Source organism: Diceros bicornis, chromosome 4 (assembly GCF_020826845.1).
Source record: "Diceros bicornis minor isolate mBicDic1 chromosome 4, mDicBic1.mat.cur, whole genome shotgun sequence".
NCBI classification, from domain to species: Eukaryota; Metazoa; Chordata; class Mammalia; order Perissodactyla; family Rhinocerotidae; genus Diceros; species Diceros bicornis.
Window position 1 is genome coordinate 54,648,573 of NC_080743.1, and position 22,713 is coordinate 54,671,285.

At 48.0% G+C, this 22,713-nt stretch overlaps 1 protein-coding gene across 4 annotated transcripts; it reads left to right on the top strand.

Annotated features, from left to right (window-relative positions):
- Positions 1-538: 538 nt before the first annotated feature.
- PLEKHO1 (pleckstrin homology domain containing O1) lies at positions 539-22,443 on the top strand. Of its 4 annotated transcripts, none has more exons than XM_058539025.1 (8): positions 539-772; positions 1,431-1,577; positions 5,772-5,912; positions 6,602-6,706; positions 7,101-7,202; positions 8,333-15,078; positions 18,741-18,958; positions 21,909-22,443. In XM_058539025.1, exons 1-6 carry the CDS (start codon positions 743-745, stop codon positions 9,035-9,037), a joined length of 1,230 nt encoding a protein of 409 aa, XP_058395008.1. In that variant the 5' UTR covers positions 539-742; the 3' UTR covers positions 9,038-15,078; positions 18,741-18,958; positions 21,909-22,443. The 4 variants fall into 4 exon arrangements, with proteins under 4 accessions (XP_058395008.1, XP_058395007.1, XP_058395009.1 ...); XM_058539024.1 differs by having other exon boundaries at positions 18,806-18,958; XM_058539027.1 differs by lacking the exon at positions 539-772 and adding an exon at positions 956-974 and having other exon boundaries at positions 18,806-18,958.
- The last annotated feature ends 270 nt before the right edge of the window (positions 22,444-22,713 follow it).

The following is a 22,713-nucleotide window of genomic DNA, read 5'->3' on the forward strand; positions in this document are numbered from 1 at the left end:
CCTCCTAGGGAGAGGGCATTCCAGACGCCGGTTCTTAGTAACGCGCCCTCCCAGCTCACGCTCTTGTTTTTGTTTTGGGTTTGGGAGGGAGAGGATGTCGAGAGATGATCTCGCTCTAGCTTATCTCTGGTCTTCATAAATCTATGTCTCTCTATCATCCACTCCAGCTGCCTCTGCTGTGTCTCTCGGCAGGTCCGGCGGGTCTGTCTTTTCTGGCTCCACCTCTCGCTCGACCGTCTGTCTGAGTCTGGGTCTCTCTGCCCCTCCAGGAGCCTTTCCCGGCTGGGTTTAGGTCTGTCTTCTTTACCCTCAGTGAGTCAGAAACAAAGGAGGGGGGAGCGCACCATCTCCGGCGCCGCGATTCGCCCTTTATTCCGAACTCGCAACGTCAGCGGGCCGGTGGATGGAAGTGCGGGGCCGGGCCGGGCCGCCCACAGCGCCGGGCCGGGGGAGCGAGCGGGCGGGCGGGCGGGCGGCGGGGGCGCGCTCGGGGCCCGGCCGCGTGGGCGCCGGGATGGAGGGCGCCGGGGGGCGGGGAGCGGGCGTGCGTGTATGTGCGAGTGCGAGTGCGAGGGAGGCCGGCCTTTAGTGTAACCGGAGCTACAAAGAAGGGGAGAGTCCGGAGCGGGAGGGAGGAGCGGCGGCGGCGGCGCCGGGGGCATCTCCGCCACCCTCCCCTCGGAAGGAGCCCCCGCCGCGGGGCCGCCCCTCGGCCGCTTCCCCGCGCCCGCGCCCACCCGGCATGATGAAGAAGAACAATTCCGCCAAGAGGGTGAGTGAGCCGCCGCCCCGCGCGCGCAGCCGACTTCGTGCTCCGAGGACCCCGGCCCCGTCGGGGCTGCGGGCGCGGGGCGGGGAGCGGGCGTCCTGCGCGAGCCCCCGCCCTGCCCGCCCGGCCGCGGCCCCCGGCCTCGCCCTCGGCGCGCCCGGCCCCGCGGGGAGGCGCCGGCGGGGGCTTTTGTTTGTGGACTCGGGTGGGGGGCTTTAACTTGGCTTAGTTTCTGCCCGACCCCCAGCGTCCCCTCCCCGGGCGGCCGGCGGCCGATCGCGTCGCGCTCTGCAGGGGCGAGCAGACAATGAGAAATAAAATAAAACGCCGCTAATCCGGCGCCGCGAGCGGAGGCTGGGGGAGGGGGTGGGGGCTGGGGAAAAGCCGAAGGCCACCTCCCCGCCAGGCCGGGCCCGAACCCCTGCCTCTCGCGGCTCGGTTGTTTATTTGGGAGAAGGGGGAGGGGAGCGACGGGGAGAGAGTTCGGCGGAGTGGAAACCTTCCAGAAGTGGGGGATCGCCGCTGAGCTCCCCGACTCCAGCCTGCGGCGGGCGGTCACAGGACAGCGGGAGCGGGGACCGAGGAGGTCGGGGGACAGCAGGAGAGAAGGAAAGAGCTGTGCTCGCCTAACCGCACGGTTCTTCTCTCGCCCCGGGGGCAGGGGCCTCAGGATGGAAATCATCAGTCTGCACCGCCTGAGAAGGTCGGCTGGGTCCGGAAATTCTGCGGGAAAGGGATTTTCAGGGAGATTTGGAAAAACCGCTATGTGGTGCTGAAAGGGGACCAGCTCTACATCTCTGAGAAGGAGGTAGGTGCCCTTTGCCTCTAACTATCCCTGTTTTCTCTTATTCCCCACTTCGTCTCTCCACAGGGGGCTTATCGACCTCTCATCTCCCCCTCGCCTCACTCCCCATTTTGTTCCGAAAGCAAGTTCAGGTTGATCTCTACCCCCATATCTGCAGAGAGAGGTCATCCTTTAGGGAGAGGACCAGAGTTAGAAGTTGGCTGTACATCTTATTTAATGGTTTCTCTTTGCAAATACCTTTCTGACAACGATGATAACCCCCTCCCGAGATATCCCGAAAGTTCTAAGTGTCCCCGGCTGACCCCTACCCTATCCTGGTCTCTAGCTGAACGTAGGATTTTTTTCTTTGCTATTGCTGCTGAGACACTCTGTTCAGCTTATTCTCCACCCCTTCCTGTCCCCCCACTCCGACCCGCTGGCCTCCCCTTTCCTGTCTCTAGCAGGGGCATACGGGTCGTCAGGCAGCTCGGCTGCCCTGAATCACAGAAAACACACACCCAACCCAGGGGCAGTCTCATATGATCTCAGGTAGAGTATGAGAGGCACACAGTTATTTCTGTTGAAGCCAATGTCCCTAACCACTATGCTCTCTGTTCCCCACCCCCACTCCACTAAAAAAAGAAGCAAGGAACTCATTCTCCACCCTCTTCCTGCCCACCACCCCTCATTCCTATCAGAAGGGAGAAAAGTGAAGTTATGAACCCGTGTATGTTTCCATGTCTTTGGCTCTGTAGTTAAAATGAAAACCTCAGTCCACACTGGGTCAGAACCTGAGGCCAGATCATTGAATCTAGACTCTTCTCCCTTTTCTCTCTAATTCTTGGGATCAATAACATGTAGTAATATTGAGAAACTGAAATTGCCCCTCCAGGGGTTAGAAGTCATCCCATCCCTACCTCTACAACTGTGTCAGCATAGCCTAGGAGACTGTCCTGTGTTCCCCTGGTCGCATGCCCTTCCTCCCCCTGAATCTGCATTCCCTCCCCCTGGGGCTAACTGGGAAGTCCTCCCTGAGTTCTAACCTCTTCTGCTTTCTGCAGCAGACTATATTTAGGTAAATAAATCCTTTTATGGTATTGAAACAGACACACACGCAGGCCTTGAGAAAGTATTCATCTGAACAGAACATCTACTAAGGCAACTAGGGTAGAACTAGCCAGGGCCAAAGAGATCCTCGTCAGGGTGTTTACACCTGCTGTTTACACTAAGCTGGGCACTTGGTGATGGAGTGAGGTGAGAGAAGGCTTTGACAGGAGGATTTATTTTTAAGGGTCACCTCTACCCAATCCCAAATCCTACAAAAGGTTTTTCCACAATTTGCTGGCTTTCCATTTAAAAAAAAAAAAAAAGAAGCAAGTGCCAAAGGGTATCTCCTGTCTTCCCGAACTACATAATGGCAGGAAACTCTAGTGAGCAATCAGGGAGAACTTCCCACACGTCAAAGGGGAGACATGGGAACAGGGAAGAGGTAGAAGGAACAAGACATTTTTTTCTTGTTTGTATTTGTCCAAAGAACAGAGTCTGGGGGCGAAAGAGCGTGGTTGATCCTTGTTTGTTGAGGAAGGGGTACAGAGACAGGGGAAAGGATGAAATGACCTCAGCCTAGGATGTCTGGTGTCCTGTGACTCAGGAGCATCTGACTGGTCATGGGGCCAACAGCCCCCTGCTGAGGAAGGCATAGGAAAAGAGGGAACAAGCCTATTGATATTACTCTTCTTTGGAGCCGGTTTCCTTGCTACAATGGCCTGGGTTAAAGGTGAAACTGATAGAGGACTCTAGGTTTTATTTTGTCCACTTCCCAAAAGCTCCGGAGCTAACAGATTCAAAAATTTTCTTTAAAAATGCATGGCATAATGTTTGTAATTCACATGTTAATGCAAGAAAATTCCTGACCCCCTCCACTAGAATTTGCACCAGTCTTTTTTTGTTACTTCCCCTCATAAAGGCAGGGTCTCCCACAACTGCCTCCACCAAAGAAATCCTTCTGTGTTTGTTGTTAATAGTCATTTTCCTCATTCTTAGTCGAAGGGCACCTTATGATCATGGGGCTGGTATATAGCAACAGAAATTAGACTTTAGGGAGAACTCAAGGTACAGGAAATTGGGTTCAGGGCATCTTTTTTTGGCAAGCATGGGAAAAGGACAAAGAATCAAGGGAAAGGAAAGATTGACTTTGGAAGATGGGTAATTATAAATGAGACTGTGGGAATTCAATGAGGAAAAACAATCCAGTGGAGGACATGGGTCTTGGAGTTGTCTGTCTTCCCTGGGCACTGGAATATACTTGTCCTACCGCTTGCCTCACCCCATCTCCTACCCCTGCCCTCTCAAGGGCTAACCTCTGTCACTGTCTTCTGCTCCCCAGACCTCCTTATCAGTGTCCAAGCCAGAGTACCTCCCTTCCCTTCCCTTCCCTCCCCTCCCCTCCCCTCCCCTGAGGAAAACAGAACAAGTAACTCTCTTCCCCTGGCTACATACACACACACCCAGCACCTTCCTCTCCAAGATTTCTGGCCTCTGCTGATAGTCTCAACTCTGAGGAGGGAGGGGGAGAGGAGGAGTGATGCATCATCCTACATCCCTGCCCCGTGTTTCTGGGAATTGTTCTTGGCTGCCCCTTGCCAGCATCTTGTCCGCTTCCACCCACAATCCTTCAAGTCCTCTCCTCGTCTGTGTCAGCACCCTGGGTCCAGCAGCAAGTCAGAAGGATGGGCAAATACCAGACAAGAGATGGGCTGGGGAATGGATGAGAGAACCACTTGCCCACTTCAAGGGTGAGGGGAACCAGGAGGATAGATGAAGTCACCTCCACGCACACAATCCTATTTCAGAGTTTGGGAAGTGGGGACACTTTTTGTGAAATAATTCCAGTCAGGGAGGGGGGATGTCTTCCAAGGAAGATATGAGGCTACTTTTATCTGTTTGTTTAGTTTTAACAAAACAAGTGCTGGTGGTTTTCATCTCTCATCCCAGGAAAACATGACCAGCTCATTCCCAGGGTCTTCCAGCAGAAGCTCAAGCAGCAGAGGGTGTTTTCTGATCACAGGCTGCTCCGTCTGGCCCAGTGACTAAGTCTCCTCTGCTCTTGCAAGACAAAACAATCCATAAGTCTTAGCTTCAGGGTACCAGGGCTATGGGGAACACCTTAGGGGAGAGTTGAAAAACTTCTGAGAGGTTTCCGATGGACCTTGGAAGAAATGTTAATGGAATTTGCTTTATGGAACTCAGAAAAGGCTGCTTGGGGTTGGAGGATGTAGATAGAATTGTGGTCTCTGATTAGACATTCAGCAAGAGACTTAAGAACCAAATGCTGGCTAAAACTGCTAAGTGTAGAACCAGGGTGCAAGACAGATACTACAAGCAGGAAGGGCTAAGTTTAGACCCAAGGAGGAACTTACCAGCAGTAAGGGGACTTAGGTTCTCAAACTGGAATCATGGAAGGAGATAGCAGAATACTTTTTTCCGAGTCTGAAATTTAGTTCTTCAGGGAGAGTATAAGTGCATCTTTGCGTCGAGAAAGGTAGATGATTTAAATGGCTTTTCAAGCCTGGAGGAGCTAGGTTGGGTTGTCACAGTACCTGAGAGGGAGGAAGGAGGGGTAGGAACTACAGGTGTATTTTTCAGCTTGTCTGAACAAACTCAACAAAGTGAACACGGGCTGCTGGTCCTATGATGCTCTGTTTATAATCGCCTATATTTGAGGAGGGAGCCAGGTGGGGGTAAGAAAGTAACAAAGTAAACATAAGACGGGAGAGGCCTTAGACAGCCCTTCATTCTCTCCAGACATCCCCTGATATTGGCCCTGCCTTTATCTCCTCCCTCTGGACAATCAAGGGCCATCCGGGTCTTGCTTACTTCAGGATGATAGGATTAACCTATTAGCCATGTAAGCCATATCCTTTGAAGAACAAAGTGGGGGTCGTGGTGAAGAGAGACATACTGTGGCTCTGGAAACTGTAACTTGCCTGAGGAGAGTGGGGAAAAGGCATTTAAATGGAAACCCACTTGCGGGCTGCCCCAGGGCTGTCCCGCACTGTTGGCCTTCGTGGGCCTTGGGTAGGACAGCGCTTTCCTCTCCTGTCATTCCTCCCCTCTCCTCAGGCTTCTTCTGATTCTCAAGACTAGTCTAAACTAACAGTTTGGGGGAAGGGACTAAGTGATTTTATCCTCATCACCTCACCTCCAACTCTCCCCTAGGTAAAAGATGAGAAAAATATTCAAGAGGTGTTTGACCTGAGTGACTATGAGAAGTGTGAAGAGCTCCGGAAATCCAAGAGCAGAAGCAAGAAAAATCATAGCAAGTTCACTCTTGCCCACTCCAAACAGCCCGGGAACACGGTACGTTTCTGCTGCCACCTTAGCCATTGGAACATTGACCAGGTCAGAGGTGTCGGGGGCAAGGGAGAACCCCTTCCCTCTTCAGGTTCTCTCTCTCAGCTCTCTTAACTGAGAGCCCCGAACTGCTCTCCTGCCAGCTTTTATTATTTAACCTGAGAATATTGTGGCCGTTTCCTTCCCTCCAGGCAAACCAGCCTTTAAACTGTCCAGCCACAAAGATCCTAAGATCATCTCTCTCTCTTTCTCTTTCACACGCACACACACATTGACACATCTCTTGGGAGAAAATCTCTTTTCCCTGTACCCTGATAGGTGGGTGAAGTTCTGAATCTAATTTCTCTTGTTTGAGGGGAGCTGTTTCTGTCACATTCTTTTCCTTCAAACAGTTAAAGATCTTTATTTTAGTACCTGTCCTTTACCAAACCTCCTCTAATTATCTCCAGTGCCGTATTAATATCCAGTACTCTTTTTGGCTCTTCCTTAGTCATTTCTAAAACAACCGCCAGGCTGTGGCATTTTACAGGAACAGAGGCTGGTTTCCTTAAGTTATGGATTACTCCGGAAGCAGAATCTCTCTCCTTCCAGAAGCTGGGTCTAAGAGGATAAGAGTATAACTTCTTATTTCTTCACTGTCAAGGTGAGGCACCAACTCTAAAACCCTGACTGAAACAAGGATCTTCCCCTCATAGGCACCCAATCTGATCTTCCTGGCAGTGAGTCCAGAAGAGAAGGAATCGTGGATCAGTGCCCTCAACTCTGCTATCACCCGAGCCAAGAACCGCATCTTGGATGAGGTTGGGGGGCTCCTTGTCGGGGGAGGGATGCTGGGGCAGAGGGAGCAGCTGTGACTCGCTAAAGAGGGAAGATTATGGAGCAGGCCCTATTTACGTGCTCCCCACCCCCAGTTCTGTTTCTTTATCTCTGTCTTAAAACCCTATTCTCCTTCTACCTTCTCTCCAAGTCTTTTCTGCCAACTCCTCTTTCCCCACTTTATGATGCATGGGCCAGCCCTGGGCCAGTTTAAGGAGCCCCTTCATGTCCAGTAAATCTCTTGCCCTTGGATTTGCTCAGAAGCAGTTAATGGGGTGGGTTTGTTTCCCAGTCCAGGCACCTTCAGGCCTCAGGGGATGCTGGGTTGGAACAGAGAGTCTCTGAAGAGCACCCCTGACTCACAATGCATCTCTCCAGGTCACTGTCGAGGAAGACAGCTATCTCGCCCACCCTACTCGAGACAGGGCAAAAATCCAACACTCCCGCCGCCCCCCAACTCGAGGACACCTAATGGCTGTGGTACGTAAGACTATAAGAAAGGAAAAATTGTGAAGGGCCAATTCCATGTCAGTCCATCTCAGACAGCCCACCAGAGGCATTTGTGATACCAAGGTCAGAGGCTAGGGGAGTCCTTCCACCCCGTCCTCCTGCCTGATTCCTCCAAATCAAAAATATGTATTCAGCACGTACTATGAGTTCCAAAGTCCCTGCCCTCAATAAATTTCTCATCCTTTGGGGAATGAGACATGCCCACAAGGAAAGTGAGGAAGAGAAGAGTTCAGTACCGTACAAGGCAATATAAGCTCCTGTATGGTGGCTGGCTGTCCTGACGGGTGACAAAGTTAAGTACTGCAGGTGGTTAGAGGAGGAAGGATCGCAGTGAACCCCTGTAACGTACAAAGTGGTGGTTTCTTTCAGTTGTCCGAGCTCTGAGTCTCTAGGGAGAGAGGCAGCCAGGTGTGGTAGAAAGAACGTAGGCTTTGGAATCAGACAGAACTGGGTTGGAACCTTGCTTTGCAATCTACTCTCTATGTGATTCCCTGAAGCTGCTTGTCTCCAGCTGTAACGGGGGGCAGTAATCATGCCTGCCCTGGAGGGTTGCTGTGAGAAACGGTTGAAACTGTGTATCAATACATATGAGGTACTGAATAGCCTTATCACTTTGTTTTTTAATTACAGTATTCTGGAACTAGAACAAGTTTTATTTTAAGGCAAGGAGTTCTGAGTTCCAAACAGCAGAGGGGGTGGAGGTGTGTGGCTCAGAGGATACAGATGGAAAAGGACAGTTACTGTGCTGTGTGGAGCATCCTGTGTGTGTCAAACCCGATTTGATGCTTAGAGTCCACAATACAGAGGAAAAAGACACTCTTCAGGAAGTTCATAGTAAAGGGGAGAATGTGGGAAACAGCAGGAGAAATTACTTTAAATCACAGAAAAAGAAAGGAAAAAAGGAAGTTCAAATCACTGTCAAAGGAATAAGAATAGCAAACAGAGTCAGAGGGCTCAGTCAGGAGTGAGGGCTTCTCATTCAGGGAAGGCATGTTGAGGAGGAAGATGACCACAGGTTGCATCTCTCTTTCAGGCAGTCACTCCTGAAATGCCCACTGATGACAGTTTATCCCTTTCATTCCCTCCCTCTCCCTCTCCAGGCTTCGACCTCTACCTCAGATGGGATGCTGACCTTGGACCTGATCCAGGAGGAGGACCCTTCCCCTGAGGAACCAACCTCTTGTGCTGAGAGCTTCCGGGTCGATCTGGACAAGTCTGTGGCCCAGCTGGCGGGCAGCCGGCGGAGAGCAGACTCAGACCATATCCAGCCCTCCTCAGACCGGGCAAGCGGCCTTTCCCGACCTTGGGAAAGGCCAGACAAGGGGGCCACCTACACCCCCCAGGCACCCAAGAAGTTGACCCCCACAGAGAAAGGCCGCTGTGCCTCCCTGGAGGAGATCCTGTCTCAGCGGGACGCTGCCCCAGCCCGTACCCTCCAATTGCGGGCCGAGGACCCCACAACCCCCATCCCACCCCACCCGGGGCAGCTGTCCCGGATCCAGGACCTGGTAGCAAGGAAACTGGAGAAGACTCAGGAGCTACTGGCAGAGGTTCAGGGACTGGGAGATGGGAAGCGAAAGGCCAAGGAGCCCCCTCGGTCTCCTCCTGATTCTGAGTCAGAGCAGCTGCTGCTGGAGACGGAACGGCTGCTGGGAGAGGCATCATCGAATTGGAGCCAGGCGAAGAGGGTGCTGCAGGAAGTCAGGGAGCTGAGGGACCTGTACAGACAGATGGACCTGCAAACCCCTGACTCCCACCTCAGACAGACCACCCAGCACAGTCAGTACCGGAAGAGCCTGATGTGAAGGAAGGAGACAAGAGTCTGGAACTTGTAGGGGGTGGGCAGACTCTTATCTCCAAGTGTTGCAGGATAAAGCTTTTTTATTTACCTCAGTCAAAAAAAGAAAACAAAACAGTCAAACTCGTTGCTCTTGCTCGATGTCCAACCCTCCTATAACCCCCCTTTGCCAACCTCCTTTCCTTCCTTACCCCCCTCCATCTCTCTCAGACCTAAATTGCCTCCAATGTGAGGAGGAGGTGACCCCTATAGCAGTATTAAGAAGCTTTCACCTGGATGGAGAGAGAGAGAAAGGGTAATAAAGGCACAGTCTGACCATTTTACACCTGCCACCCCTCTGAGACCTGATGGGGAATATACTGCTGCTCCCAAGGACATGTACAGGCTTCTGAGTTGGAGGGGGCGTTTTCTCTTATGTCCCATTCCAGGTTTTCAGTCTGAGGGTGAAATTTCAGCTGCCCAGCTCTAGCTCTAGGGATGTGGAAGCCAGTGCCACCTGTCCATGCACACAGAAGTGAAATTTATCCCAGCTCTGAGAAGGAGTTGTGGAATTAAAATCTCCCCCCGCCAGACACTGGCTTCTCACTCAGAGAGTCTTTGATTGAGTCTGAGCTGCCTGGCTTTCTTATTTGACATGTTTCTTCCCTTCATCTGCCACACCCTTCCCAACACTAATTCAGAGATACGACACTGGACAGATGGGACTGGTTTGGCAGTTTGGTTAGGGGGCCTAGCACAGGGGAACTGGGTACAGCTGACCCCACAGAAGAGCCAAACTAAGAATGAAACTGATTTGTGATGCAAGCTGGGTAGGATGAAGGGGAAAACCAAACGTATGCCCAGGTTCCTCTTTCGGCCAAGCTATGGTTTCCTGTAGCCTCTCCCTCTCCTTCCTCAATCCTCTCTTCCAACACTAATCAAGCCCCGACTTTAGAAAAACATCTTTATGCTCACACCCCCACCCTCCTGACCACCTTTGGAGCTGCCAGGCTCCCTTGCATTCTTGTCAATGATAGATCCTACACAACTCATGTTATTCTGTTTGCTGCTTTCCTCTGAAGTTTCTAAGATCAGGTTTACTAATAGTGATAGGGTCCAGAGAGGAGTTGTGAAGGCAAGATGGGAATGGTTTTTGGAAAGAAGGGGACAGAGAGCCTCATGAAACAAGTAGATGAGAGGTTTAGAAAAGCACTTAGGGGGCTGGCCTGGTGGCACAGTGGTTAAGGTCAGCACGCTCCGCTTCAGCAGCCCGGGTTCACAAGTTTGGATCCCAGGCACATACCTACACTACTCATCAAGCCATGCTGTGGTGGCTACCCACATATAAAAATAGAGGAGGATGGGCACAGATGTTAGCTCAGGGACAATCTTCCTCAAGCAAAAAGAGAAAGATTGGCAACAGGTGTTAGCTCAGGGCCAGTGGTCCTCACCAAAAAAAAAAAAGCACTTAGAAGTGTACCCCTTGCCACCCTTGCCAGCTTCTTGATCCTCTTCCCTAGATCTCCTCTCACCTCCAAGACCCAAGACCTAGATCTTCACTGGGAGACAAATTGCCTGTAGACCCTGGCATGAGGCTGCCCTAATATGACATTCAGGAAGATGCGGTAGGAGAGAAGGAAGGAAAATCCTTTGAGTGAAATGCAGACCCTTCAATTCCCATTCTTCTGCTCTGACCTCACTCCCACCACCCATGTAAGCAAGATGGGGGACCCTCTCCAAGTTAAACCATCTCTAGGGAGGAGAGATTCATGCTCTCTTTTAGTCCCCACCACTCACAGTCATGAGGATTCCCTAGATCTAGCCTGCAGTTATCTAAACTAGTCTCTTCCCTGAGAAACATGTATCCTACTTGAGTGAGGGAAAGTGCACGAGGGCACCACCTAAACGTCATTCCCAGGGTCTCCTGGGGTAGCAGGTGAGGGAACCTAGGTCTGAGGCTTCCTGTCCTCCAAGCAGTCTTCACTCTCCTAAACTCCAAGCAAGGGCAGCAGAGCCACCCATTGTCACAAATATTGAAAGTCTAGGTTAAGATGATATTTACTTTCTTTTTATAAATCTCCATCTTTGTATTAATTTTATTTTACCAGAATTTTCCCTTTTCTTTTTTTCCTTATTGTTCCCATAATGAACAAAAAGACAAAATTAAGAATGACATGTATATCCCAACATGCCAATTATCTGTGGCTCCCGGGGGAGCTAGAGGATGGAGGGAGACACTGGAGAGGAGAATGACAGGTACAGGGAAGAAGAAGAGAAAGATCAGGGACCCTGGGAGGCAGAGCTGAGTACTGGGCTCCTGGAGTCTTCAGGCACCAGAACCAGGCCACACGGTGGTAAAATGAGCATGCTTTGGAACCAGACAGATCTGGGTTCGAATTCTGACTTTTTATGAGGCCCTTGGCAAGGCACAAGCTTTCTGAGCATCAGTTTTCTCATCTGCAGAATGGAGCGCTGTTGGATAGGTAAAGACGATGTATGGAAAATGCCTGGCAGTCAGTAAATTGCTGCTGTGCTGTGTGGTTGGTTATTAGTTTGACTCAGTGGGCTGTGAAAAGCTAGCTCAGGTGGCAGGAGTAGGCTTGAATGAGGCTTGGGGCATGGGGTTAATAACTGTCACTTTGTTCTAGTATATGAGGTGATCCAGTCCAGGCTGTGCCTGTAAGACTTTCTTACCCAGATTGCTGGGTCATGTGCTAACGGCTAGGGATAGAAAGAGAGGGAAAGCATGATCTTCTGTTTTCAAGAATTTCAGAGCTTTGGGGCCAGCCCGGTGATGTAGCGGTTAAGCTCGCGTGCTTCGCTTCGGCGGCCCAGAGTTCACTGGTTCAGATCCTGGGCGCGGACCTCCTCACCACTCATCAAGCCGTACTGAGGCGGCGGCCCACATAGAAGAGCTACAACTCTACAACTATGATACACGACTGTGTACTGGGGCTTTGGGGAGAAGAAAGAACAAAGAGCAAGAGTGACAACAGATGTTAGCGCAGGGCCAATCTTCTTCTTAGAAAAAAAAAATTTCAGAGCTTAGCACAAAGCTAGTCTTCCCACTAGAAAAACAGATTAAAGCGTAACCTGATGGTGGGCTGCTAGCATGATTTTAACAATGAATGTGTTTTGAGCATAGGCACTGTGACGGGAGGATAACAATTCTGTGACTCCAGCTTTCCCCTCCTCCCAGCACCTCTCTTCCTTCATTCCATCATTCCAGTCTCTACCTGCGATATTTCCCTTCCTTCCTCCCAGTCGCTGTGTTTTGGGTAAATGGGTAGTTTGAGTAGGGGGATGTGGGGCAACTTGTTCGCTACACAGTTGCCGACAGATATTCTTCAGGATGTATATTTATTCTTCCTTCCTCCCTTCCAACAACTTTGCTATATTCTCTTCTTACACAAATGAACTGGAAAAGGGAGACTCTTTGGGGAGGCCCTAGGATGGGGAGATGAAGAAATCCAGGACCTAGAGTTGAAATGGGTAAGGGGTGTAAACAGGTAAAGAACTAAATGCCATTTCATATTTCAACGACATTTTTCTCAACTTTTCCTGTTCTTCCTCATTAAATTGTTAAGTAGGGGTTTGGGAAACAGATTGAACAGTCCTGATCTTCCTCCATTAGGAAAATGTCTGAGGTGTTGACCTGGAAAGCTGATGAGTTAATTTGCATGCTGTTTCCACAGCATAGCTGTAGGTTGTTTAGGGTGAAAAGAAAAGGAAAAAAAAAACAACACAAGTTTCTCTAACTCCTGCTCCAGCCTTCAGAAACCCTGCCATGATAAGCCTAGAGCTCTGAGCCGAGGGAAATAGCTCTTGCGCTCTCTCCCAACCCCTCTGCCAACTATAAATTCTACCTCATTTTCCCCAAAAACCAGTCCCAAAGAATCTCTCCCCTTTCCAAATCTCACAGGCAAGCAGACCTAGCCCCATTCTGCAAGCCTGGAAGCTTGGCTACAGCCCCCTCCCGCTTCTCACTCCCTTCCCCTGCCTGGTTCATTTCTTTTTCTGCTTTCTTCCTACCTCCCAGGCTCCCAACAACAGCAGCCAATCCCCAGCCTGCTCTAGAGCCACACCATATATGGAGAGGTTGGAAAGAAACCTGAGTAAATGCGAGAGCGAACACACCACACACACACGCACACACACACGCCCACCCACCCAAACACACACACACAGAGTTTGAGTGCCTTTCCACACATGACCCTATGTTGATTTGTCTGTGTATGACACCAGTTCCACCGTTCCCTGTCCCTGGCTCACCCCACCCACAGAACGAGGAACCTGTTTGCTATTCCCCGCCTTTAGTCATGCCCCCTGAGACCATCACTCCAACCAGTTGCCTCTGACCTAGATTCTCTGCACTAATTACAAGCCTAACGAGATCTAACAAACACCCAACTTAGCACAGCTGAGACCCTCGAGGTCAATTAGTGCAACCCAGCTCAGCTCAGAAAATGAGAGATGGAGCCAGAAACTCTTGCCCATGCCTCACCCCAACCCTGGGCTTGGAAGCAGGCATGGGGAGAATGCAAAAGTTAGCAGGACCAGCTTAAAAATAGGATCTTGGAGAGTTTACAAGTGTGGGGAGAACTGCAATAAGATTGGGGAGCAATTGGAAAATACAGATTCCCAAGTCCTCCAAAGTTAACAAGAGGGTAGAGGTTGGTGCAGCTACAAAAACAAGGGACATAGGCAGTTTTCATTTTCGTAAAGACAATGTGGAGAAGAGTAACTCATAGAAGAACAGGTAGCACTAGAACTCTTGATGTGCATGTCTCCAACTCTTAATCCCTTCCCATCTTTGCTTCCTGCTTTGGACAAGTTGGGGTTCTTCCCCTGTCTTTCCTGCTGGTTTGGGATGGCTCTGAAGTCACCTCTTTGAGAAATACTAGACTCAACCTCATTATTGCTTTTTCTTCTTCCAGATACTAAACCATGACAGCAAACAGTCCCTTCCTCCCAAGAAATACAGAAAAATGTAAAATAGGGGTGATCAGGTTTGGGTTAACAAAGTATCATCAGACACTTTGGGGTGATGCCCAAATTACTGTCTCTTAGATGAAGAATGAGAGGAAATGGTCAGAAGTGGTAGCATTGGGAATCTGGTTGCTTTTGCATGGTTTTCCCACCTGGCAGCAAATGCAACACAACAAAAAGAAGGGGCAGGGCCATGTGCCTCGGTCCCCGTTTTCTGGGTTCCTTTCTTTAGGTAGCAAAACAAGGCAGTGGAATGATTTTCTATCCTATGTCCTATGCGTGCAGGCCAGTTGTCCTAACCTCACCCCTAATGCTTGTGGCTCTGTTGAGGTGGGAGGGGGACGGAGACGGCTAGTGGAATGCTCTATGCCCAAGTGGGGAAGTGGACTTGGAGCCACAGCAAGAATAGCATGTTCCTCTTCCCCCAGCCTCCACCCAGCTCTGGCTGCAGAGGGCTGCACTCTGCTAGCACCCTGCCTCATGCACAGTCCAGACTTAGGCAGTAACTAGGAACCTGGAGGGCAGGACGATTCACATAAGCATCACGTCTATATGTTGATGACTCCCAAATTTACTTCCCTGGCCTGAACCTCCCTCTGGGATCAAGCACTTACAGCCAAGTGCTTATTTGACATCTCTACTTGGGTGTCTAATAGGCATCTTAAACTTTACATAAGTGTGGTAGATCCTTAAATAATGGTCCTCAATGAATCAACCCCCTCCATGCTCTTTTGCAATATCAGTTTACTGCTCCTCCCACTCGAGAGACATTGCTATTTCTCCAACAGCAGTTTGAACCGAGTTTGCCTTGTGACTTACTTTGACCAATAGAATGGGCCATTCTGTAAGTTCCAGAGCTTAGGCCCTAAGAGGTCTTACAGTTTCCTCGCTGGCCCTCTTAAAATTCAGCTGCATGTAAGAAGCCTGGGCTAGCATCCTTGAGGATGTGAGACCACATGGGGAAAGAGGCCCTGAAACCACATGGAACCATCCCAACATCCAAGCCTCCAGGCAAACACAAGCTACATGCAGCACGCTGGTGAGACCAGAAGACCAACCATCCAGTCAACCCACAGAAATGTGAGAAATTAATAAATCATTGTTGTCTTTAGCCACTAAGTTTTGGGGTGGTTTGTTGTTCAGCAGTAGATACTGAAACAGAAATTAGTACACGGAAATGGGATACTGGGATAATCATAACCTAAAACAAGGCATTGGCATTGGGCCAGGCAGCAGACAGAGGCTAGAAGGGCAGCAAGGACACTATTAGTAGAGGCTGGATGAGCAGGGAGGAAATTGCTATTGGACACTGGAGACAGGGTCACCCATGTTCTATAGTGGTAGAATAATTTATGAAACTGTCACCTGTCGTACTTGAAAGATAGAAAATGTACCTAATGAACTTGTTGGAGGTGGCTAAGGAGATTTCCAGGCAGAATGTTGCAAGTACCAATAAGCTTTTCTTAGCTGTAAATGATAAGATATTGCAAGAGAAAGGAACTAAAGAAGAAACCAGTCTGTTTGCCAGCAAAATTTGAAGGAAATAGAGAGACAAGAACAGTCTCCAGCCAGAAAAACTTTCACCAGTGGTAACTTAGGAGAATAATCTGACAAAGGGGACCACCTTGGCCAGTTAAATGATTCAGACGTTTGAAAAGTACAGAACAACTCATGCAAGGACAAGGAGATTGGCTGATTGTTACTAAACTGCATTGGCATCTTACAGAGAGAGAACGAAAAGCATTACCAAACAAATGAAACTAAGTGTGCAAGTTTCTTTGGTAGCTTACAAAGAGGTCCTTATCTCCTGCAGTAAAGAGCAGTAAAGGATGAGACCAACTCAGAAATTAATAGAGATGCAGAGCTTCAAAGGTGAACTTTCAACTGAGGCAGATAGCTAGAACCTTTAGCCAAGGTAGATGTGTTATGCCAAGGTCAGGGCCCTGATTGAGAAAACCTGGACTGGAATCCTGACACGGAATGGAGACATCCGGTACCCTGGGATTTGTGGATGTCCCTGAAGATTTTGGTTTCCCATACAAAGGTGGCTCACCCCTCCCCATTAAGAGCTAGCACCACCTGTCCCCAGGAAAGACAATGCAAAGGCCCCTCCCTAAAAAGAGGTAGGGGTCAGCACCTCCCCCATCTCCTCTTCTGGATACCAAGATGATCACAAGGGCTAAGTCATAGCACAATTCAGCTGAGAACTTGCTGGACCGCATAAGGGAGAAAAGGAACTAATACCCAGCATGTACCAGCAGGAGCAGGAGAGGTTGCCATGGATGAGATTTTGAGTGGATGACCAAGGGTACCAGAATATAAAACTGGAGAAGAAAGAGTTTATTCATTTGGGGGCACTCTTTTGAGATACGGGGTTTACACTCCTGCAAGGACCCCAAGGATGGTTCAAATGTATTATTAGAGTACTTGCTCTTAGAAGCCTGGAAAAAGTGATGGCCCACACTGGGCAAAGTTGAAATGCCTGAATTGCCACATCAGACAGTGGAGGAAAGGATTAAAAAGCTTAGGGAGTGGAAATGCTGGAATGGGTCTATTATTTGAGTCCTGAAGACCCACCATAGGATTATGTTCCATTGAAGATCAAGAAGACACACCATTCACCACAGCCATTAGGAATGTGCTGGTGAGAGGGGCACGCACCAACAGCACCAAGTTCAGTGGTAGCTCTCCTCTGCAGGCCAGGGATGAAGGTAGGAGAGGCAATCACAGAGCTGGGCTCATTGATAGCAATGGAAAGAATCAACATCCCCTCCCCATCACCTTCCATAGAGGCCAGGTGGCAACAATAGAAGCCAGGGGGTCACAATTATCTTAATGACCAACAAGGTGGAAGGGCCAGCCAATGGGGCTTGACCCATAGAGATTTGAGTTGGTTAATAGAACATGATGTCCCTAGAGACAAAATAGATGGGCAGCCCATGAGGGCATTGTTTAATATATATTATAAAAAGAATGCAAGACTAGATGAGCAGGATGCTGAGCACCGTTGCCCCATTAAAAGATCATGATCCCGGGGCCGGCCCAGTGGCGTAGTGGTTAAGTTTGTGCACTCCACTTTGGCAGCCAGGGTTCACAGGCTTGGATCAGGGGCGTGGACCTACACACCACTCATCAAGCCATGCTGTGGTGGCATCGCACATACAAAATAGAGCAAGATGGGCACAGATGTTAGCTCAGGGACAATCTTCCTCACACACACAAAAAATCATGATCCCTTGATGTGGGGAAATTGGAACCCTTGCACACTGTTAGTGGGAATGTAAAATGGTGCAACCACTATGGAAAACAATATGGCAGTTCCTCAAAAAAATAAAAATAGAATTACCATACGATCCAGCAATCCCACTCCTGGGTATGTATCCAAAAGAATTGAAAGCAGGATCTTGAAGAGATATTTGCACTCTCATGTTCATAGCAGCATTATTCACAATGGGCCAGAGGTAGAAGTAACACAAGTGTCCATCCAAAATGAATGGATAAACAAAATGTAGTATATACATACAATGGAATACTATTTGGCCTTAAAAAGGAAGGAAATCTTGTCATATACTACAACATGGATGAACCTTGAGGACATCATGCTAAGTGAAGTAAGCCAGTCACAAAAAGACAAATACTATATGATTCCACTTATACAAGGTACCTAGAGTAGTCAAATTCATAGAAACAGAAAGTAGAATAGTGGTTGCCAGGAACCGGGGCAAGGGGGTAATGGAGAGTTGTTGTTTAATGGGTACAGAATTTCAGTATTGCAAAATGAAAAAGTTCTGGACCTGAGTTGCACAACATTGTGAATATGCTTAATAGAATTGAACTATACACTTAAAAATGGTTAAGATGATAAATTTTATGTTATGTCTTTTTTTACTACAGTTAAAAATAAAGTATTTTTTAAAAAACACTTTTAAAAAAAGTTATGATCACTTGCCTAGACCTGAAATCTGTTGAATGAAAAAGTGGCCAAGTCCCCAGGAGGAAGGACCCTGCAAAATCACAGCAAGTATATACTGTAATAATTCCACCAGCCCTTCTCTCAAAGGGACTCACAGCCATTTACTTGGGTGCCTATAAACTAGGGCAGGGAGGATATCCAGTAGGACACAGGGTCTGAAATGATACTGATATTCAGAGACCTGAAATGTCATTGTGGACCCCTATTAGAGTGATGGGATATGGGCCAGATCAAAATGGAGTCCTGGCTGAAGTTCATCTTAAAGTGTGTCCGCTGGATCCCTGGCCCCACCTGGTGGTCATTGCCTGAGTCCTTGAATGTGTAACTGAGATTGATATATTTGGCAGTTGAAGAAGTCCCCACGTGGAGTCATTGGTTTACGTGACAAGAGCTATTACAGTGGGGAAGGTTGAATGGAAGCCTCTGAAATGGTGCCCCTCTCCCCACTCCTCCACCCCCTAGACAAGAGGATAAATAAAAAGCAATATCCCATTTTGGAAGGAAGGTAGAGATCAGTACCACCCTTAAGGATCTCAAGGATGCAGGAATAGTGGTCTCTATCATACCTCTGTTTAATTCACCAGTCTTGCCCCTGCAGAAAACAGATGGATCCTGGAGAATGACTGTAGACTATTGCCAGCTCAACTTAAGCCCTGATTGCAGCCACCGTTCTGGATGTGATCTCATTGCTAGAACATTTAAATATGGCTTCAAGTACATGACATGTGGCCATTGATCTAGCAAATGCACTCTTTTTTATCGCAATCAGGAAAGAGGATCGGAAACAGCATTCAAATGGACTGAACAACAACATTCATTCCATTTTCCGCCTAGGCTACGGTAACTCTCCCAATCTATGTCATGATATATTTGAAAAGATTTAGACCATCTGGACTTCCCAGAGAACTCCACGTGGATCCACTGCATCAACGACATCATGCTGATTGCGCAGAATGAGCAAGAAGAGGCTAGCACCTGGAAGCCTTGGTAAGACCCAGGTGCTCCAAAGGGTGGTATATAAACTCTATGAAGATTCAGGAACCTGCCCCTTCAGTAATGTCTTTTGGGGTCCAGTGGTCAGGGGCATGCTAGAACATCCCCTGTACAGAAAAGATAAACTGCTACATCTTGCATCCACAAAGAAGGAAGCACAATACCTGGTGGACCTCTTTGTTCGGGAGACAATATGTTCCACACCTAGGAATACTGCTCCAGCCCATATATTGAGCCACATGCAATGTTGTGGCTTTGAGTGGTGGCTGAGGCAAGGATATTGAGCCTGATCAGCAAAAAGAGGTAGAACTGCTACTACTCATTTGGGCAGGAGTATGTGTGGAACTCAGGTAATCCACTTGGGCACCTCTTGGCAATCTGTTGCCTAATTGTGATGTGAATGGCAAGCACAGCCAGCCAGTGAAGGGTGAGGTTATCAGGGGTTCAGATCTTCTCTAGAATAAGTGTTTGGGTTACACCACCAGGTAAGCCGTCAAGACCAGCAGAGATGACAGTGAAATCATCTCCAGCAGAGAAGGAGCATGAATTTAGAATGGGTAATGGAGCAGGGAGACAATAAGTTACCAGTTGCAGCCCCAAGACCAACCGCAGCAGTAGCCTGTGGTTATCCCGCTGACCTCCCTTTTCTAAGTCCCTTTCGGAAGAGAGCTCACGGGAACCCTGGAAGAGCTACCTCTCGCATGTGTATGGAGAAGTAGATCCACACGGTACAAGGGATGGACTGTGGTAGCCATGGAGGTGCCCCACTTGGATCTGTCTTCAAGAAAGAGTTTGCTAATCCCCTGCAAGGAGCACAGTTAGCTGTCAGCTTCCACCTGTTAGCAGGTTCAGGCTCTGTCTCAGTATTCAAGCCACGGAACACTCCTCCCAGGCAGCCCCCAGCCGGTGACTGAGAACAGAGTGAGGTGTCACTAGGGCCTGGACATTTCTGCCCAGTGGGAACTCCTCTCATGAGACAACTTTGCTCTGGAGTTCTCCAATGGGTTGCCCAAGATTTTATCTGCCTTTCTGTCTGAGGCTCTCCTTGCCCAATCCTGCTTCCTCTCCCCTTTTCTTTCATAGGCATTATCCCCCTCTTATACCGCTTACACTCCTAACTCCTCAGCATCTGCTTCCCAGAGGACCCAACTGACACATGTTTCTTCCTCTCACCCTCCCCAGCACCAACATCTAATCCATCAGCAAGTGTTTTTGATTCTACCTTAAAAGTATATCCAGAATCTGACCATTTCTCTGTCTCTCCTCTGCCCGGCCCTCATCTGAATAACTGAATAGTCTCCTGATGATCTCTCCCCTGCTTCTCCTCTTCCCCAGTCAGCAGCTGGAATGTCTTCTTAAAGCAATTCATGTCACTTGCCTACTTAAAACTGTCCAAGCTTCACAACCTTCTTAAAATAAAATTCCAAACTCCTTTCCCTGGCAAATAAGTCCCTTCATCATCAGATCCATGCACATCTCCCACATACATTATCCCAATACAGCCACACAGATCTCCTTTCTGTTCTTCAAACACACCAACCTCTTTCCCACATTAGGGCCTCTGCCCTTGCTACTCCTTTTGCTTAAAACACACTCTAGTTCTCTTCCTTGAAATCCGTCTTCAAATGTCAGCTCCTCTGAGAGCACTTTACTGGCCACTCTGTCTCGAGAAGCATCCCTTCCAATGGAATTGCTCCTATCACAGCACTCTATTTGCTTCCTTCCCAACAATCACCACAGTCTCATTATTTGCCTCATTTGCCTTTTTATTATATCTCTCCCTGAGTAGAATATAAGCCCCACAGGGGCAGGGCCTTGACTTGTTCACTGTTATCTCCCCAGCACTCTGCACACAGTATAAACTCAATAATTATTTGTGTAATAAATGATTGAATAAAGTCTTACCTAACCCACCCATGCCTCTGCCACATTCATCCCCACCGTTTAGTTCCATTATAATAACATTAATACATTTTGATGGCCCATTAGTTTTTAAATAGCATACTCTTGTTTGCTATTAATAGCTTTTACACACATTATTGATTGATTGATTGATTGATCTTAAGAATTAACCCTGTGAGGAATATAGGGCAGGGATGACCCCCAAACTAAGGATAAAAAAATTGAAGCTAAGAGAAGTAAACAAGCTAGAAAGTGTCAAAATCTAAATCTAAAAACAGGTTTGGGGAAATGCAATGATGTCTAACACCAACTACCAGAGTTAGGCCAAACTTCACAGGTTAAGGGCACAGTCCTCCACAAGGCTGCCCTCACTTCAGACACTAGTAACAAGTTCAGGGGTCCCACTACTCCCTCAAGTTTGATAATTTGCTAGAACTACTCACAGAACTCAGGAAAGCACTGTACTTACAATTAAAGTTTTATTATAACGGCTACAAATCAGAGCCAGTCAGAAGAAGAGACAGATGAGCTTAAATCTGGGAGAGGCCCAAACACAAAGTTTCTAGTCATCTTCTCCTATGGAGTCCTGGATGGCATTACCTCCTCCCGACTATGATTTGTGACAATACTCAAGAGTGTTGCTAACCAGGGATGCTCACCCAAATCTTTGGTGTTCAGAGTTTTTATCAGGCTTGATCAGATCACTATACTGCCCACATTGCTGACTTGTAGACTCCAGTTCCTTTGGAGGTCAGAACTGATCTGGCATGTTCCAGAGCCCCCATCATAAATCACATTGTTAGACTGTCCAAACCCCTGAGGCAAACAAAGACACTCCTATCAGGTAGGACGTTCTAGGGGTCTAGAGATCACTTCCCAGGAGCCAAGGGCAAAGGTTAAACCCTTGGGTAAAGTTAATTCTTCACCATACAGGAGAGTTTTACTCTTCCTCGTCTTTTTAAATTCCAAATCTAGTGCTCTAAACACACTTTTCTGTTTAATCTTTGATTACTAAGTCTTTGACCCATCCCTCCTCTTTTAGAGTCCGCTTCAGATCACATGTTGCCCTGGAGAACCAAGAAGGATGAGCAGACTAACAACCAATTATGGCCCTAAAAAGCAAGAGGAAAGAAGAAAGCAAAGTCTTTATTATCAAACAAGAAATATGCTGTTTACAAAGGAAATTGTTACAAATTCTCTTTTTTTTTTACATGATGTTATTGAAATGAAATCTAGTAAATGTATCTATTAGTAAGGAAAAGACCAAAACAATGCTGGGCAGTGACATCAAAGTAACATAATACTGTAATCTACTTGACATTCTCTGATGATGTACTACAACACTGCAGCTTGTAATTTCCTACAGATTAACATGCTAAGAAAATGCCAGTTACTTATTGGAATGTAAAATTTGGATGATTTTCACTGATGTGGGGGGTTACACGCATGAGTATGTGTACATATGGCTTCTTTCTCCCACTTTTTACAAAAGTTGATTGTGATTATCAACTTGTGAGTAAAAGCTGTCATCATGCTACCATTAAAAATCATTTATTAAATCTCCAAATCGCAAAGTATGTTTTGTCTTTGACTGTAACCATTTGTTTATTTACCTTTCTCCCAAGTAGATGGTGAGCAGTTTACAAAGGTACTCCATAAACGTTTACACGAGGTTATCTAATTTAAATTTTTGAAAAAGAGAATTACACAGCACAATAAAAGCATAATAACAGTAATGAAAGTATAAAAAGGCACTGAAGTTGCTGGGCGGAAGGCCAGGTTCCCATTCTGGCTGTGCTCCTTATTGGTTTTTTTTGCCTTGGGCAGGTCTCAATTCCTAAATCTAT

Coding starts and splice junctions, on each gene's coding strand:
- PLEKHO1 (XM_058539025.1), top strand. CDS start 743: ATGATGAAGAAGAACAATTCCGCCAAGAGG. Junction 773..1,430: donor AGAACAATTCCGCCAAGAGG/GTGAGTGAGCCG, acceptor CCCCGGGGGCAG/GGGCCTCAGGATGGAAATCA. Junction 7,203..8,332: donor GAGGACACCTAATGGCTGTG/GTACGTAAGACT, acceptor CTCCCTCTCCAG/GCTTCGACCTCTACCTCAGA.